Source organism: Vipera berus (assembly GCF_964194415.1).
Source record: "Vipera berus genome assembly, chromosome: 2".
Classification (NCBI taxonomy): Eukaryota; Metazoa; Chordata; class Lepidosauria; order Squamata; family Viperidae; genus Vipera; species Vipera berus.
In genome coordinates, this window is record NC_138203.1 from 155,695,891 (window position 1) to 155,713,531 (window position 17,641).

The 17,641-nt window shown below is 43.8% G+C and overlaps 1 protein-coding gene across 3 annotated transcripts in view; it reads left to right on the forward strand.

Moving 5' to 3' along the window:
* Positions 1-4,589: 4,589 nt before the first annotated feature.
* Positions 4,590-17,641, forward strand: part of AXIN2 (axin 2) — a 53,898-nt gene continuing 40,846 nt past the window's right edge. Inside the window, exons 1-2 of one of the 3 annotated variants that reach the window (XM_081318539.1) lie at positions 4,590-4,664; positions 6,891-7,849. In XM_081318539.1, the coding sequence (XP_081174665.1) occupies positions 7,026-7,849 (824 nt within the window). In that variant the 5' untranslated portion in view covers positions 4,590-4,664; positions 6,891-7,025. Of the gene's footprint in view, positions 4,665-4,725; positions 4,784-5,434; positions 5,622-6,890; positions 7,850-17,641 lie in introns of those variants that run through there. The other 2 variants (XM_081318541.1, XM_081318540.1) reach the window with 2 other exon arrangements.

Below are 17,641 nucleotides of genomic sequence, written 5' to 3' on the forward strand. Positions count from 1 at the left end.
CTCCCCCTCCCTCCCTCCCTCCCTTTGCTGGCTTCTGGTTCTCCTACCTAGGCCTTCGTTTGTGTGTGTGTGTGTGTGTGTGTTTCTTCCCAGGCCCGGAGCTTTTGATAGGCGAGAGGATTGACGGCCCACGGCTTGGATGGGCTTTCTAAATTAGGCGTTTGTTTTCTTGCAATTTCCCTACTCCGTGAATAGCTTGCAAAGATCAGGTCGCAGGTGAACTCAATGCATATGTGTTCTTGCAAAAGTTCGTCTGGAAGGCTAATTATAGGTTGTCGGGAGGCTTTGTATTTCAAAGAGGCTTAATATAAATTGCTTTCATGGGGAAAGGTGGCTGAAGCTGGTATTTTAGAAAGGGTGGTGTGGGGCTACATGGAACTTTTTTGTTGTTGTTGTTGAGTGGTTATTCCTTAGTCCTGGAGCAGCACAACATTCTTCCTGGACAGACTGATTTCCTATGGTACTGCAGGTACTTTTGAACTACAGCTCCCATCATCCCTTACTTTTTATCATGGTGACTGGGGCTGACAAATGAGAGTCCCAGCATTAGTGAGAGAGCCTCAAAGTCCCCAACCCTGCCCTAAACAACATTTTGGGAGGGGGGGGGACAGAAGAGGGATTGACAAGCTGCTTTTCCATTCATTTGAGAGAGGAGCTAAAAGAAAGAACAGAAGTTAGCTATAATAAATACCAAAATGTGTATTTTCATGAAGGCTGAGCACTTCATCAGGGAAAAATTTGCTTAGAACTGTGGTTTCCTCACCCTTCCCATGTATAAACCCCATTAAGCAAATGACCCCACTTTTGTAGGAGAATATTTGTAGCTCAGGGTTGAAATTGGTTCTCTCTGAGCTTGTTTTCTTGCAGATGTTTCATTACCATAACGAGGTAACATCTAGACCGCACTTTTTCATACTTGGGTGTGTGCACGATATTTCAAGAGTGTTACCTACATCTTAGATGGCTGGCCCTTCCAGAAGTTCTATAGACATTTTTCCTTCATGGAAACGTGAATGAGCCAAGTCCATTTTGCCTCCCAGCCTTGGCAGTGCCGCCTTCTCTGTCCAATCCGGGGTGGGGGGTGGGGCAGGGATTTGGGAAGACATTAGCAGTGCTTATGGAAATCTTTTATACCTATCGGCTGTTAATAGGGAAGCTAATGTGAGATAATGGTACAGCTCCTTGGACTGAAGTTGTGCTATACACATAGTAATCAAAGGAACATTTTAAGGAAATGGTCTATTCTGAAAGTAAGAGATTCTTCACCGGGCCTAATTTTAGGTCACGTTTCAGCCTATTTAAGCTCGGTTTAGAGGTTATGACAAATAATTGGGCATTAATCATACTTGCAGAGACTGGCCTCATGCAGCATAACAAGCCAAGATTTCTCTCATCAGTATAATTTGCACATTAGGGGCCATTGAATAAAACACTTTTGGGGTTTACAGTAGTCTCAGCTATAAATCATAGTCTAAAACCCTTTAAACCAGGGGTGTCAAACTCAATTTCATTGAGGGCCGCATCAGCATTACAGTTGCAGGTGGGTGTGGCCTGGGTGGGCGTGGCCTACTGGGTGGGCGTGGCTAGAGTGCGTATGGCCTGCTGGGTGGGCGTGGCCAGCTCTACATCGTTCGCATCAAGGGTGCCTATGGGGGCCCGGGCAGGAGTGGGACAGATCTGAGGGTCTCTGGCAGGAGGAGGGTCTCTGGGCCAGGGCCAAGGCAGTGGGGGCCGTTCCCTCACTGTTTCCAGGATGGCTTCGCGGGCCACATGAAACCACTTCGCGGGCCGGATCTGGCCCCCGGGCCTTGTGTTTGACATGTCTGCTTTAAACAGACTGGCTGAATTAGTTGGATAAGCCATACTGGGGTGGGATGCCTTAATTTACATAAATCACAGTTTATAAATCACAGTGGCTAGATTTCCCACATGCTGAAGCAAGACCAAGCCAACCCTATTATAAATTAACATGTGTGCAATGAATCAGTGTGTCTGAAGTGGTAGGAAGTGTAGAGATAGTGACCACAACCATGGGATTGAAGACTCGCCCTTTTTTTTAATCTGCATTCTGTGGGAGTTTGTGCAGTGTTGGACACACACACCTACTGATCTCCTGCTGTGAATAAACTAATAGATTTGGGTTCCCCCCCCTTCCATTCAGTTGCATCTGATTCTCCGAGATACTCAGTATCTAATTAAAGTTTGCATTCCACATATTTTTCCTTCAAGCTGTTTGTTGAGTTATTAGGAAATTAAATCTGGATCTTAGTTTGAGAAAACAATTTATGTAAAGTAAATAGCAAGGAAGGATGCTTTGGGGTGAAAAAGTTGGGGAAAGCATAAAGAGGATCAGGCAAGGATGCATGCAATTTCAATTTTGATCAACAACACTTGAACAAAAAAGAAATTACTGCACTGCTCCTTTAGTGCCCTAAAACGGTCATCTTTGCATGGTATAATTCAGTTTGCGCTTGTGAGAGTAAACACAGGCTTAAGCTTCATTCTTCTGAATATGCACATTAAAAGGGGGGAAAATGGAAAAGAAAAATGTAGTGTCATCTGTATCTGTCTAGCTTTTAGCACAATGAGCAGAGGTCTCTGTGCTGGGTGATAAAAGTTAATTATAATGTGATTAACAACAGTCTTCCTTACTGAGAAAAATACGTTTATTGCCAAATCTTATTCATGCTGATTATTCTCATTTCTTAAATGCAGTTAAAAAGTGAAATTCCATAAATTTACACATAAATTAAAACCTCTCTCTCTCTGTGTGTGTGTGTGTGTGTGTGTGTGTGTGAATTCATAAAGGTATGAATTCTTTTAGAATGGAATAGATTGGAATCATGACTTGATACACATTGTGGCACTGGAACTTCACGTGAAGTTCAGAAGCTTTGGATTTCCGTTTTCTGGGAAGGCCCATAAAATAGTTAAAAAGCCCTAAAAGACAACAGATCTAGACTTTTTGTAAGGAGGTGGATTGGCCTGAAACGTGCACACCAGATCCAGTCCCTAATTGGAACCTTTTGTCTAAAGCCCTTTCTGAAGCATTCAGTTGTCTGTTTAATATTTAACATATGGGGGGGTTTAAACAAGAGTTTTGTTGGTGTGCCAGTTCTATTACAATCAGAGATTGTTTAGTTGGGATGCAGAATAAAAGGAAATAAAAGGAGAGGACTATTTTCTTTCTAAGATGAACCCAAGAAGAGGAGGAGGAGGAAGAGGAGAAGAAGGAGGCAGCAGTGGGCTTTTTAGCTGTGATGCAGAATAAAAAGGAAAAAGATTATTTTCTTTCTAAGATGAAGCCAGGAGGAGGAGGAGGAAGAGGAGAAGAAGGAGATGGGGGGGGGCTACATTGCAAAAATGATTGCAGCCTCCCTCTTTGAGAGTTGGCCATTCCCTCCCCCCCCCATCAGCTCCCTCCTCTGCAAAAGAGCAATACAGCCATTGCTGGGCATTGTACGGTAAAAGAAAAGGAAGAGAGTTCAAACAGCAATTGATCTTTATCTCATGGGGGAAGAGGGGGAGGAAGGAGAGTTCGGGTAGAAAGGGTTGAGTTGATTGGGCCATAAAAGGGTTAAAGGCAGGGAGTGGAGCTGGCAGAACCGGGAGGAGGGAATGCCTGCCTGTCCCTTTAAGGTTCCTGCAGCATGAAGAGAATTGCAGGCATAATACGATTGGGGCGGCAGGATCACTTACTTCTGACGTTCCAAAGCCTGGGGGAGTTGGCTAGAGATTGTTTCCCTTTGATAAGGTCCTGGCAACTTAGTAACAACTCGAGAGGCAATAATAATAATAATAATAATCGGGAGTCTCAAAGCTTCGGCACGAACGTACCCACCAAAACTCCACATCTCCACGGGGAGGGGAAACCTTCCTCCCCCCTCCCTCACAATTAGCTCTTTAGTCCGGGTTTAACGCCCGAATCTTAGGCCGGCGTCTTTGCCGATACTGCGATCCAAAGAACTGCGGCCCTTGATTTCGGCTTGTTTCCCCCCCCTCCCCTTTTTTTTCTTTCAAAAAAAAAGTGTGTGTGGGGGGGGGAGGTGTTGCAGAAAAGACGCTTATGTCCCTGACAGGACCGTCCTCTCGGTTGTTCACTTTGATGTGCACAGTTAAACCCACAGCTCAGTGTTTTGTTGAAATAGCCCGGAGGACATTTGGTGCAAGGAATGACTGCTTGAAACAGGACCTGGGTTGGAAGAAGGGGGGCGGGTGGGGTGGGGGGGGGGTCAGGAGAAGTGGGGGAGGGGTCAGGTCTTTTGATTTTCATACACCACCCCTCCCCCCCGCTTTTTTAGGTTAAAAAAGAAGGAAGAAGGAGAGAATCCCCCCCCCATAACTCTAGCTCTCTTTCCGCTGATATATTTTGGGCAACGTCCTAGTCCGCACCAGCCCTCCCCGCTCCCCCCCCCTTTTTTTTTTTACTCTCAGATGCTGTTGCGAAGCTTGTGAGGAGGCGGGTGATAGAGAGGAATCAGCGCAGCGTTGCGGATTACTTTTCTCCTTTCCCTATGAGAAGGGCTCAGGGAGGTAGATTTTGAGCCGCGGGGGGGGGGAGAGGAGGAGGAGGGGGGGCTCCTGTTTGGAAGGAAGTGCCGGGCGCCCGATTTAACGGAGGGGGCGGGAGAGAGAGAGCCCCGCCACCAACTACGGGATCAATGGTAAGTTGCGAAAGAATGTGTGTAATTCCTTCGCCCCTCCCCCTCCCTCCGTTGCTTTGATGTTTTCTTGGCTGGAGCTTTGAAGTTGTTCAGAGAAGCTGTTTGCGCGCTCGTTATGAGTAAGCAGACCTAGGGAAAAAAAAAGAGAGCTGGGTTTGTACGAACCACAGCAGCCACTGGGCTCTGTGTGTGTGTGTGTGTGAGTGAGTGAGTGAGTGAAAGAGAGAGAGTTTAAGGGGGGACACATCTGCTGGGGAAGGAAAGGGTCTTTTCACAGACCTCCCCCCCCCATAAACATCCCGGTAAAGTAGGGAGGAGTTTTTTGCCTTTGTTTTCCAGCAATGTTTTGTGACTTGGAAAGGAGGTATAGAGAGAGAGAGACCCAGGATGGCTTCGGTTGGTAGGTAGGCGAAGGATGCCTTCGCTGCCAGTCCCTCCTCCCGCACCTCTTCGCGCACACCCCTCCCACTTCTGTCAGCACCCTCGATGAACTCCAAAGAGGCGCAGCGTGCTGACTTTGGGGTCAGTTGTTACACAGGACTTGGAGAAGGCGGTCGGGGAACGTTTTCCTGTTCTCTCGTTCCTTTCTCTCTCTCTTTCTCTCTTTCCCCTTCTGTCTCTCTCTCTCTCTCTCTCTCTCTCTCCCCCCCCCACCAGTTCCTGAGATATCTCAGCAGATTTGCTTATTCCCCCCCCCCCATCTTCCCATCAGTCGCCATTTCTGGATATTTTTCTCTTCTTTCTTTAATGTTTCCCTCCCTCTGCGGGATGATTCTCTGGGGGTATGGGCTGCAGTGTCGTCTCCTCCTCCTCCTCCTCCTCCTCCTCAAAATCTATTTAATTTGTGTTGTAAACGATCGCCTTCATGCCCACCGCCTCTTTGATGGAGGGCTTGTCTAAGTGGGGAAATGCTTGAGGATTCGAACAGCCTGGTCTGGAATGTCTACTCTTCTTCAGGTATCTTCCAGGACATCCTCCTCCTCCTCCTCCTCCTCCTCCCACCCCACCCCACCCGCCTCCCTTTGAAGCAGCTTTTGAACTTTCTTAAGAAGAAAAGTTGAGGCGAGCAGGAAACCATACAGGGAACTTTTATGTGTTTATATGCTCTAGGCTATGGGTGGAAGAGGTTGGTTGGAAGCCTGGCATTCATTCGGTTGCTCATTTTACTGGCGTTGGGAGTTTTGCAGCTCTTTGCATGTTTGACGGAACAGCAGCTTCCTCAACCCCCCCCCCCCCGGATTGGATGGGGGAGTTACGGTGAGCTGGTAAAGAACTTCGGACGCCCATTCTTTTGCTGAGGGGGTACAGCGCAGCCTTCTCGCCCTTAAGAGTTGAATTGTGTTAAAATGGTGCTTTGTCGCAGGAAAGGGGACAGATGCACGATAAAGGTCGCAATGGGCGGGGGTGGGGGGTGGGAAAGAGAAATTATATGTCAACAATATACTTGAACCAAGCACGGCTCTTTTCGAAGGCCGTAAGCAAATTGGTAAGAGAGGCTTCGTTTTCCACGCGAGGCTAGTCAAGTCTGCCTTTGTCTTTCCAGCTTCTTTCCGACCTTTCTTCCCTAGGTACAGTTCAGAGGAGCATCCAGCCTTGTGCTTCCTTAGGAGGGTTTCTGGTGATCGTAATCTAAATGTTTCAGGAGTTGAAAGGTTGGGGGGGGGGAGGGAGAGAGAGAGAGAGAGAGAGAGAGTGAAATGGAAACCAGATGCCGAGGAAAGCACGTTTTGTTCTTTTGCCGTGAGTTATCTAGCAAAGAGAGAGGGAGGGAAGCAAAAGCTGAAGGAATGTTTTTTTGCTGCAAAATGGGTTGAACGGCATGGGGATCCAAGATTATTCCTGGGACTCCTCAGATGTTATCATAAGTAGGAGTGGGGCGGGTGGGGGGGGAGAGAAACCCTCATGATGTTTTTCTTTGTGCATGTTGAGACTTTATAGGCAGCGCAATAAGGAAAAGTTCTGTTCTTGTTTTTGTTTCCAACCCCTCACCCCACCCGGCTCTCTCTCTCTCTCTGCATAGGAGAGTTAAAAGTGTGCCCAGAGTTCACTCTTTCTCTTTGAAAAGCGTATTTGATACTTTTGATTAGTGCTGTAGATAGCTGTGGTTGCCTTTTTATTTTAATGTGAAGAGTTGAAAAGCCTGTTTACTTTTTGTCTTTGATGTTGGTTGGATCTGGTTTTGATTAGATCAATACTTCTCTCCCCCCCCCCTTTTTTTTCTTTAAGAGAGAAGACTCTGAGGATCCCCTGCTGACTTGAGAAAGAAAAGAGAGAGAGAGAGAGAGAGGCACACAGATTGCTGAGGAACTTAAAAAGGGGAAAGGAAAAAAAAAGCTCTATCAGAAGGAACTCCCAGGAACCATGAGCAGCGCTGCATTGCTGACTCACCTCCCAGACCCCAGCAGCAGCTTCAGGGAAGATGCCCCACGCCCCCCTGTACCAGGGGAAGAAGGAGAGACACCATGCCATCTGGCTGCCAGTTTCTTTGCCCTAAAAAACCAAAGCTTCAAGGCCATGTCTGTTTCTTCCACGCCCAGGAGGAATGAAGATGGTCTTGGGGAGCCAGAAGGCAGTGCATCTCCAGATTCTCCTCTAGCCCGATGGACCAAATCCTTGCATTCTTTACTAGGAGATCAAGATGGTGCTTATCTCTTTCGGACCTTCCTGGAAAGGGAGAAATGTGTGGATACTTTAGACTTTTGGTTTGCCTGCAATGGCTTCAGGCAGATGGACCTTAAGGATGCCAAAACTTTAAGAGTCGCCAAAGCTATCTACAAAAGGTACATTGAGAATAATAGCATTGTTTCCAAGCAACTCAAGCCTGCCACAAAGACCTACATCCGGGATAATATCAAGAAGCAGCAGATTGATTCTGTAATGTTTGATCAGGCACAGACTGAGATTCAGACTGTGATGGAGGAAAATGCTTACCAGATGTTTTTGACTTCTGATATATACCTGGAATATGTAAGGAGTGGGGGAGAAAATCCTGCTTACATTAACAGCCATGGACTGGGCAGCTTGAAAGTGGATTGTGGCTATCTCCCTACCTTGAATGAAGAAGAGGAATGGAGCTGCGCTGACCTTAAAAACAAACTTTTGCCCTCCATACTTGGACTGTCCAGTAAGACCTTGAGGGCCACAGCCAGTGTCCGAGCTACAGAAACTGTGGAAAATGGGTTTAGGTAAGAGCAATAGATTCAATTTATTATGGGAAGGTGTTAGGTGTTACAGTGTATTGCAAAATGAGTGTGTAGATGAATGTTGTGTTCCTGGTTTAAGTCAAATTTGGCAAAGAGACTCTTATTTTTTGAAGCTTCCCAATTTTGGCATTTAGTTCTTGCTGGAGGGGAGGGCTGCCTTTTCCCCTAATACAAAAAAGGAGTACGTTGTGGTTCTTAAGACCCACCAGTTCTAAACCTCTTTTAGACATCAAAAAAGAACTTCAAAGGACTCTTGTTCTTTGAGACATGCATTAATTGTTACCACTTTAAACCACATTAAGAGGAACTGGGAAGAGCACCATCTAGGCATGTGAATGAGTAATGAAATACTAGTTTGCCAACTTCATCCCTAGCTGGTGTTGAAATATGTGGATTACATGTAGAAAATGGAGAGCAATTATGTGATGATGGAACTAGAAAATCCATATTATTGAGATAACCTGTAAAACTGAACCAAGTGACTTCAAGAAGATGATGTCTCCACACAGGTACTTTCATAAGGAATATCAGGTAGTAGCTTGATCAGTGAATATTAGCTGAATAAATTGGATTTCTTAAGTGGAAGAAAACAAGGTTAGCTAAAGGGATGGCTTCAGGTACAGGATATTAGTAATGGCAAGAGTCTTCTTGTCAAGAGATGAGCTGCGTGCTCCAGGTTCAAAGGAAGCTGCTTGATACCAACTTAAAATGTTGGTCCTTTCAGTTTGCTACTTGTCTATTCAACTAACAGCAGCTCTTCTTCCAGAATTCGTGTACAGTTTTCTACTTGGAAAGGGAGAAGTCAGGATTTCAACCTAGGATTTTTATTTTATTTTTCTGTGCGAAGGATTGTGCTTGTATTCTGGAGCTTTCCCCACATGAATGGCATGCAGTCTTCATTCGAATGTTGCTCTTTTTGCCCATGTCAACACTGTCTTTGGTAACCCCCAAGAGAATGATGTGTGCTTTCCTTTAGTTGTATTGGCTGCTGAAAGTGGGGCAAGAATAGTTTGTTCATCACCAAGTGGCAACATCATCATATTCTCTCTCTCCATCGTGCAGAGCTGCATGTTCTTCTATGATATTATTCTTATCCCCCCCTTTTTTGCCTTCATAAATCAGAATTGGTTGCATATGAAAGTGTAGAGCAGAAGGACTCTCTCTCTCCCCCCCCACCTCCCTCCCTCGTGCTCCCCCCCACCTCCCTCCCTCGCTCTCCCCCCCACCTCCCTCTCTCTCATGCGCATACACATTCTCTCTTTCTGTATGCTGTCTTGCTTTGGGAGTTTCTAAATCTGGTAAGTATTTGACATCTGGTTTACAGGAATTTTGTGAGTGTTTCTGTGATTCATGGACATCAAAGGATTTCAGGCATCTTCTCTTTTTTCAGCTTGTACCGACCGTGGCCTGCCTCTAAGAGGAGGGATCCTGAATTGCATCCCCTTTTTTTTCCTTGACTTTTTAGCGAAGGGACTATGTGGTCTTTCTTAGGGATAGGACTGGCAAGGCAGCTGATTCCAATCCGGCTTTCACTCACAACAGTATAAATCTGGAGCAGCTCCAGATGTAGAAGGAGTGGCTTACAGTTGTTGGCTGTGTACATGACATCCATGTATGACATATTTGTTTCATCTGTTTGATGGAAATGTGCGCTATAATCTCTGTAAAAGGGGTTCTTCTGTCGGAAGACTCAAGTTTTTCTTACGGATTCAGCTTTGCAGCGGTTCGTATTTGTTGTGACAGTGAACCTGAACATAGAGATAACGATCACCTTATACAAGATATATTTGTTTTTCTTAGGTTAAGGGTAAAGACTGTAAAGGACATTTTCTGCCCCTGGAACTCCAGAAATAATAGATTTCAATATTCTATTGCTTTAATGAGTCTAGAATAGGATTGTTTTTTCATGGCTGACCAAATTTTATTTGAACCTGCAGCTTCACATCTTATTATGAATATGCTGATGGTATTTTATAGGGAGTTTATTTACAGCTTTTACCTTAAGCAAAGGCACGGTTTGCATGGGTTTGCGTGATCCTCTTCAAAGAGGCATGGAACAGGGTTTAGGGTCTGTCTTCCCTGCATGACTAAACAGTTGGATTTGAACTTGAGTTCTAGTCCTGTCACTGCCCCAGGCTTAGTGTGTGATCTTGGGCACGCCAGCCCATCCATTCTCAAACTACTTTTTTCTGCTATGAAATTGAAATAGGACTTACTTGTGGTTGTGTACCTAGATCAGGGGTAGGCAACCTCACTCTTTTGTGACTCGTGGACTTCAACTCAGGAATTCTGGGAGTTGAAGTCCATGAGTCATAAAAGAGCTGAGGTTGCCTACCCCTGACATAGACTTTGGTAAGAATTTTTTGAGTACTTTGACTGTTGGAAGTGTTAGCTCGGGCAGCAGTTTCTAGACTGGGCTCTTAACAGTTACATATTGCCTTAGGAAGCAAGTTCAAACTTTTAATCTAGAGGTCATCAATTTTATTATTCTTCTACTTTAGCCAGTGCTAAAAATCCTGGTGTTTTTTTTTCCCCACCTGGTAAAAGAATTGCTAGTATAGTATACATATCTAATCTACCTTCTGCTAACGCATCAGTTTTAACAGATAATTATGGAGATTTGGTGTATACCCATTTTTCCCCTGCAACTAGCCTACAACTGTAATGCATAATTCATGCAGAACACTCATCCTTATCTGATTTGTTAAATGTATAAACATGCAGGTACACACACACACACACACACAGAGAGAGAGAGAGAGAGTTAATGACTTTTGAGGCAAGAAAGTTATTTCAAGGCTGGTCCAGATAACTATTCACACATACAAGGTGCTGCTCTCTGGCATGTGAACTTGCAACTTGTGACTTGCGACTTTTGAGACTTGTTACTTCACGCTCCATACAACGGAACTGAAAAAAATGGTCTATGTTGTATTCTAAATGTATGATGTCCTGGTTCATGGGCCCAAATCTGCCTTCTGACAGACAGGTTCTGAGTGAAGCTAGTTTTATTGCTGAATAAGCTGAATCTGGCAGATAGGTCTTCATTGATCAAAAGAGCTGCTGGTTGGTACTTATTGTATGTGAAATAATTATTAACTGAAGCTAACTGGTATCCACAGTTAAATGACACCATGACAAGACCTTGTATGTGGATCTATGCCTTCTTCTCATTTTTTTTGGAGAAGAAGAGGCAAGTTATATACCAGTTTCCTATAAAATTATAAATACTACTAGCATTAAATGATCATACATGCCTCTATGAAGGACACACCAATTTTCACAGTCTGATGTAGCAGTTTCTTGACAAAGCATGCCATAGGTTTGGATTTTCAAGTTTATCACATGAAAACTCATGTGTCATCAATTAGACACCATTTTGCTTTCCCATTCCCCAATCTGTATATTACTGTGAATTGAAAATTGACTACTTCACACAATTTCTCAGCACTCTTTTGCTTGGGCTGAAAATGAAGGTTTGAAGCTTTGCATAAAACAGGAAGTTAAAATTGAAAGGAAAAAAAATGGACAAGAAAAGGAGTTTTTATTGTCACTGTAAACACTGAAGGGATTCATCCCTTGAGTTTCCTCTGCAGTTCACATCACTGTGTAGCTTAGTACATGGAAGGATATGTACTATGGACATGGAAGGTGTCTTGGTCAAGGCAAGAAGTAATAGTTTATGTTCCATGTTCTCTGTTCTATCTCTTTTATGCACTCAAGAAAGAGTGCAAAAAAGAGTAACAAAGATGATTAGGGGGCTGGAGGATAAAACATATGAAGAATGGTTGCAGGAATTGGGTATGTCTAGTGCAGGGGTCAGCAACCTGAAACAGTGAAAGAGCCACTCGGAACCGGTTCCCTCACCAAAGGAAAAACTGGGAGCCGCAAAAAAATGTGTGCACATGCGCGTACATGCGCACATGTGCAGAACAGGGTTTGACTGAAGAGTGGAGCCAAGGTGAGATATGCACCTACCCTGCATATTTGAATTGATTGGTTGAACTTTTTTAGTCCCACTTTTTTTTTTTGGACTGCACATGGCAGAGGACTGGGAGCCGCAGGAGACGGCTGAAAGAGCCGCATGCGGCTCCGGAGCCGCGGGTTGCAGACCTGTGGTCTAGTGAAAAGGATTAGGGGTGACATGATAGCAGTGTTCCAGTATTTGAGAGGCTGCCATGAAGAAAAGGGTAGGGCAACCTATTTTCCAAAGCACCAAAAGGCAAGACAAGAAACAATGGATGGGAACTAATCAAGGGGAGAAGCAAGTTAGAACTAAGGAGAAATTTCCTAATAGTGGGAACAATTAACCAGTGGAGCAGTGTCCCTTCAGAAGTTATGAGTGCTCCATCACTGGAGGCTTTTAAGAAGAGACTGGACAACCACTCCTCTAGAATGGTATAGGGTTTTCTGCTTGAACAGGAAGTTGGACTAGAAGACTTCCAAGGTTCTTTCCAAATTTGTTATTCAATTAATGTCCTCCTTGATGATGGAGAGGAAGCTACTACCTGTTCCTTGAAAATATTTTCCACCATTCAGTCTTAAAGTGACGCAACCTTTGGTGGCCTTGAAGAAAGATAGGATGGAGATCCCTACACAGAGGAGTTGCAAGGTAGCTTGATGACATTTGGTTGCAGTTAAGGTTTCAGTGTGGTCAGGATCTTTTTTCCCTATTTTTCAAAGTGACCATGAAACTATCTTTAATTTATTCACTGTATGTTAGGTTTGTAAGAGCAAATCTTGGATTTCCCCCCCACACACACACACCTGTTTTAATTTTATAATTCTGTGTGAAGACTTCTCCATTCATTTTGCTGAAGTGCTGAAAAACAGTTGCAAGCTAGTAAATGTCCCAGGAATCTCTTTGATGGTGCTTACCATTTCTGTTGAACTTCAAAGCAATAGTTTTGAAGCTCTTTCTTGTCGAAAATGATGAACTTTCCATAGTGACTGCTTACACTACTGAAGAGGCTCTTCTTAACCCTCCTATAGGGATGTATTGTAAACATAACTTCCAGTGGTTGCTGTGCTGGCATGTTTCAGATTGCAAGTGCTTGAAAAGAAAGGCCTATATAGGATCCCTTGAAAGAGCCTGGTTGGTTCTCTATACAGATGGTGAGCATCTTGAAACCAGATACTTTACAACAGGGCTGTCAAACTCAATTTCACTGAGGGCCGCATCAGCACTGCGGTTGCCCTCAGGGGGCCGGGTGGGTGTGGCCTGGGTGGGCGTGGCCTACTGGGTGGGCGTGGCTAGAGTGCGTATGGCCTACTGGGTGGGCGTGGCCAGCTCTACATCGTTCGCATCAAGGGTGCCTATGGGGGCCTGGGCAGGAGTGGGACAGATCTGAGGGTCTCTGGCAGAAGGAGGGTCTCTGGGCCAGGGCCAAGGCAGTGGGGGCCGTTCCCTCACTGTTTCCAGGATGGCTTCGTGGGCCGCATGAAACTACTTCGCGGGCCGGATCCAGGCCCCCGGGCCTTGTGTTTGACATGTCTGCTTTACAACAACAGGCTCTGATGGGCCTGGGTTGTGTTAAAACAAGACATGAAACAGTTCCAAAGAGAGCAATAAAAGGTAAAAAGTCTTCAATTGCCCCCTTTCCTAAAAAAACAAAAATAAAAAAAAACCTTTAACAGTGTACTGAAAGTTGAAGTTTCAGAAGCACAGATGCCTTATCAGGAGAATTGGCTTTGCTTTTAGGGGCAGAATTGCCATTCCTTCCCATCCACCCAGTAAAAAAAAAATTCTGTTAGAAACAAAAAAAAAATCAGACTTTTCTCCATTTGTCATGCTTAGTATATTCTTTCCTTCCTTCCTTCTCTTTTGGATATCTTGAGCTTCCCACCCAAAAAAAATTAAAAAAAATCTTGGTGCATTTTGGGAATGAATGCAGTCCCAGATGTGCAGAAATGGCTCCTCCTTTGGCAGTGCTGCAAAGGTCAGCTTGAGACAGAGATCCCGAAGTTCACCCCTACTCTTGGCCATTGCTCCTTGAAGAGGAGGGGGCTGGCCCTCTGCCTGTTTCTCCCTATCCATCCCCATCCCCTTCTTTACAAAGGTTGGTGCCCCCTGCCCTCCCCCTCCCCCGATGAAATGGAGGAATGCAACACACAGGAGAGAGGACACATGCAGTTTTTGACAGAAGTGAGCAAAGACTGGCTAAAGAGGGTGAAAGTGGACCCATGGAAATAAAGGAAGTAGAATATTAGCGAGTAAAATGATGTTTTTCATTTAAAGATGCCAGGCTGTTTACTTAAATCAAGTTTTGCCACTCTGCAAGTGCCTTGAGGGGATGTTTTTATAAGTAATCAAAAATAGGGACACCCTCCTTATGTCTTGGCCTTGAAGAAGTGAATTTCTTCTCCACCCACCTTGCCTTCTGAGCGCCTTGTGAGCAAACTCTTGATTGGAACAAGCGGCTCTGAACATTGGACAACGTGTGCAATGAGCTCTCTCCAGTGAAAAAGAGTTACCAAGCTGAGTTTCTTCCGGTTGAGGGATGTGGTCTGGCCCCTCTGAGATCTGTGCTGCGGAATGTTCTGGAAGTGGTGTACTTTTGACAGCCGGGATGGGTGGGGGAATACCCTTTCATTCATTTTTCAGTATTTTATGGAACAGGCATCTGGAACCAAGGGGTGACTGCTTAAAAATAAGGAACATCTGGTAAACTTCAGTGTGGATTCCAGGCTTTTAAGAACTGAGGAGTTAAAGGTGGTACTGTCAGTGAGTAAGATCTTCCGAGACCTTCATCTCTAAGCAGTTGTCCCAATTCTGCAAATGCTTGTACGCAGTGCACCATCTTGTTCTCAGTTTTAAAGTCTTCTGTGTGAAGGGTGTTCATCCAATGCTGGTTATCCCATATGTAAACATCTCCCCTCTTGTAGTCTTCTTTTATTCATCCTTATTGTTTTATTGGGATTGCAAATGTTTCATGACATTTATCCATTTATTAGTTTTATTGTATCTCAGCCAGAATCACTTTGGGTGAGATGGGCGGCCATATTTGACAAATAAATCACTCAAACTACTAGTGTGACAGCTGTTAATTCTTGATTTACAACCATTCGCTTAGTGACCGTTCAAAGTTACAATGACACTGGGAAAAAGTGACTTATGACCATTTGTCACACTTATGATCTGTGCTGCATTCCCCCATGGTCATGTGATCAAAATTTGTTCCGTTTGGATGGTTGCATCGGGATCATGTGATCTCCTTTTGCAGTCTTCTGACAAGCCAAGTCAATGATGAAGCTAGGTTCACTTAACAACCGTGTTACCAACTTAACAACTGCAGTGATTCCCTTAACTGTGTCAAGAAAAGTCATAAGATGGGGGAAAACTCAATTATCTTTTATTTATTTATTTATTTATTTATTTATTTATTTATTTATTTATTTATTTATTTATTAAATTTTTATACCGCCCTTCTCCCGAAGGACTCAGGGCGGTGTACAGGGCAATAAATATCAAAATATAAATACAAAAGTTAAAAGAAGTTAAAAGAATTAAATAATCATGCCCAATATAATACAATGCTTAAAATTATGTTAAAATTAGATCTTGATTAGCAATGGAAATTTTGGACTTAATTGTGGTCATAAGAAGATCCGGTTACTGTCCAAAAATAGAGATGGCAGGATGACCCAGAATAAAAAACTGAAACAAGAAAAATCTTTCGGGATGCTTATCACACATAAAAAAGAAACTCTTTTTTGTGCATTTCTCCTCAAGACTAGGTGGTCAATGAGGAAAGATTGATTTGCTTTTCAAATCAGATGCTTTCCCATTAGACCTCCCTTTAATTAGACGCCCTCTGCTCTCTCCTCGGAAATCAGATGCTCATTGGCTGACTTTGAAGTCATAGCCTTTCTATCAAGGTAACAGGGCTTGATCCCAAATACATTGCATTAATCTGTCTAGAATTTCTTCAATGTAGGCTTACAATAAATCCTATTATAAATCAGAGGCAGAAGGGAGTCCTGTGTCTTTAAGGTCACTTTATGAGTTTGCAGCCTAGATAAAAAATTCAGGAAAGTCAATTCATCTCTTTTATGGTGATGCTCATTTGCTCAGTATCGGACCCTTGCTGCTCCCTTTCTGATGAAGAAGTAAGAATCTGAGCATTTAATGTTTTAGTGGGAAAGTAGTTGAGTATTTGGTGGGAAGTGGCTGGGAAGCCTGACCAAAATGGAAATGTTATACAGAAGTAGTCCTTGACTTACACAGGTTTGTTCAGTGACTGCTCAAAGTTATAACGGCACTGAAAAAAGTGACTTATGACTGTTTTCCAACTTACCCATGGTCATGTGATCAGAATGAAGCAACTGCTTCATATTAATGACAGTTGCAGTGTCTTCGGGTCATGTGATCACATTTTGCAAACTTCTGAGAAACAAAGCCAATGGGGGAAGCTACTTTACTTAACAAACCTATGTCATTAACAACTGTAGTGATTCACTTAACTATGGCAAGAAAAGTTGTAAAATGGGGCAAAAATCACTTAACAACTGTCTTGCTTAACCCCAGAAATTTTGGGCTCAATTGCTATCGTAAGTTGAGGACTATCTGTAGTTAAGGGATAGGCTGAGGGGTAGATGGCTTGATAACTTTTTGGGCAATTTCAAACACTGGCTGGTCAGAGAATCAGTGCCATAGATGTCACAGAGGGGTCTGTTCGTCTATTGTGAAAGTGTCAGTTTTTGCGGAAGTGCAATAGAGTTAATAGCATTTTTACCCCTAAAGCAAAATTGCAGAGCAGTTTGTCACATGGTATGGTAAATGTGAGAAATAAACTGAGATCTTGTGTGCAGTTGGGCTTTGTCCTAGTGAAGCAGGCTTAGCATTCATGAATGCAGCCTCTGCCTGCTTAACTAGGACAAAGTCCAACTGCTCACAAGAAGATCTTATTTCAGGGTAGATAGAGATGGGGTTATGCTTGAAAAAAAAGGTGAAGGTGTTGACAGCTAGAGTGACTTTTATTGATGGCTCCCTTTCCACTCTATCTAGACCTGGGATGTCCAATCTTTGTACCTTTAGGTTTTGTGGACTTCAGCTCCGGCAATTTCTCAGCCACTTGAAGTCCACAGGTCTTAAAGTTGCCAAGGTTGGACACCTCTAATCTAGACCTCTATCATCTTTGAAATAGCAAGGCCTAGAAGCAGGGCAAGTGTGTTAATTGGTACAACACGGTTTCTAAAACCAGGAACACAAAGGGTTAACCAAGCTCAGTGATATGACTAAACTACTTCAGAGCTTTTATTGGGAGAATAAGTTAAGAGTGGAGATGCTTGAAGATAGCCCCTTGGAATAAAGGCTGGGGGGATAAAAGGAATGAAGTTTGATGACTTTTATTTTCAAGCAGTTCAATAGTTGGTGAGTTGAAGTCATGGATAAGCAACCTGGTGCCCTTCAGAGGTCTGGGACTGAAACTCCCACAATCCCATAATTAGTGGCTGGAGTTAATTAGAGATGAAGTCCGAAAACATTGTGAGAGCTCCAGATTCTCTATCCCTAATTTAAAATATCTTGTGAAGTCATTGAGACAGGCGATCTATGAAATTATGTGGGAAAGCTTAAAACAGTGGGAAGAAAGCTTTAAACTGTGGTCCGTCTTAGACACTTTTCATTTTCAAGAATTCCATGGAATCAGTGGGTTTTTTTCCCCTCTCTCTCCAAGTGTTGGGAATGTTAGGTCTGTAGTTTGCCTTGTGTAACTGCTACCTTACTCTTTGGTCTCCTAAAGTTCACATTTCCTGAGTTCAAAGACTAACTGG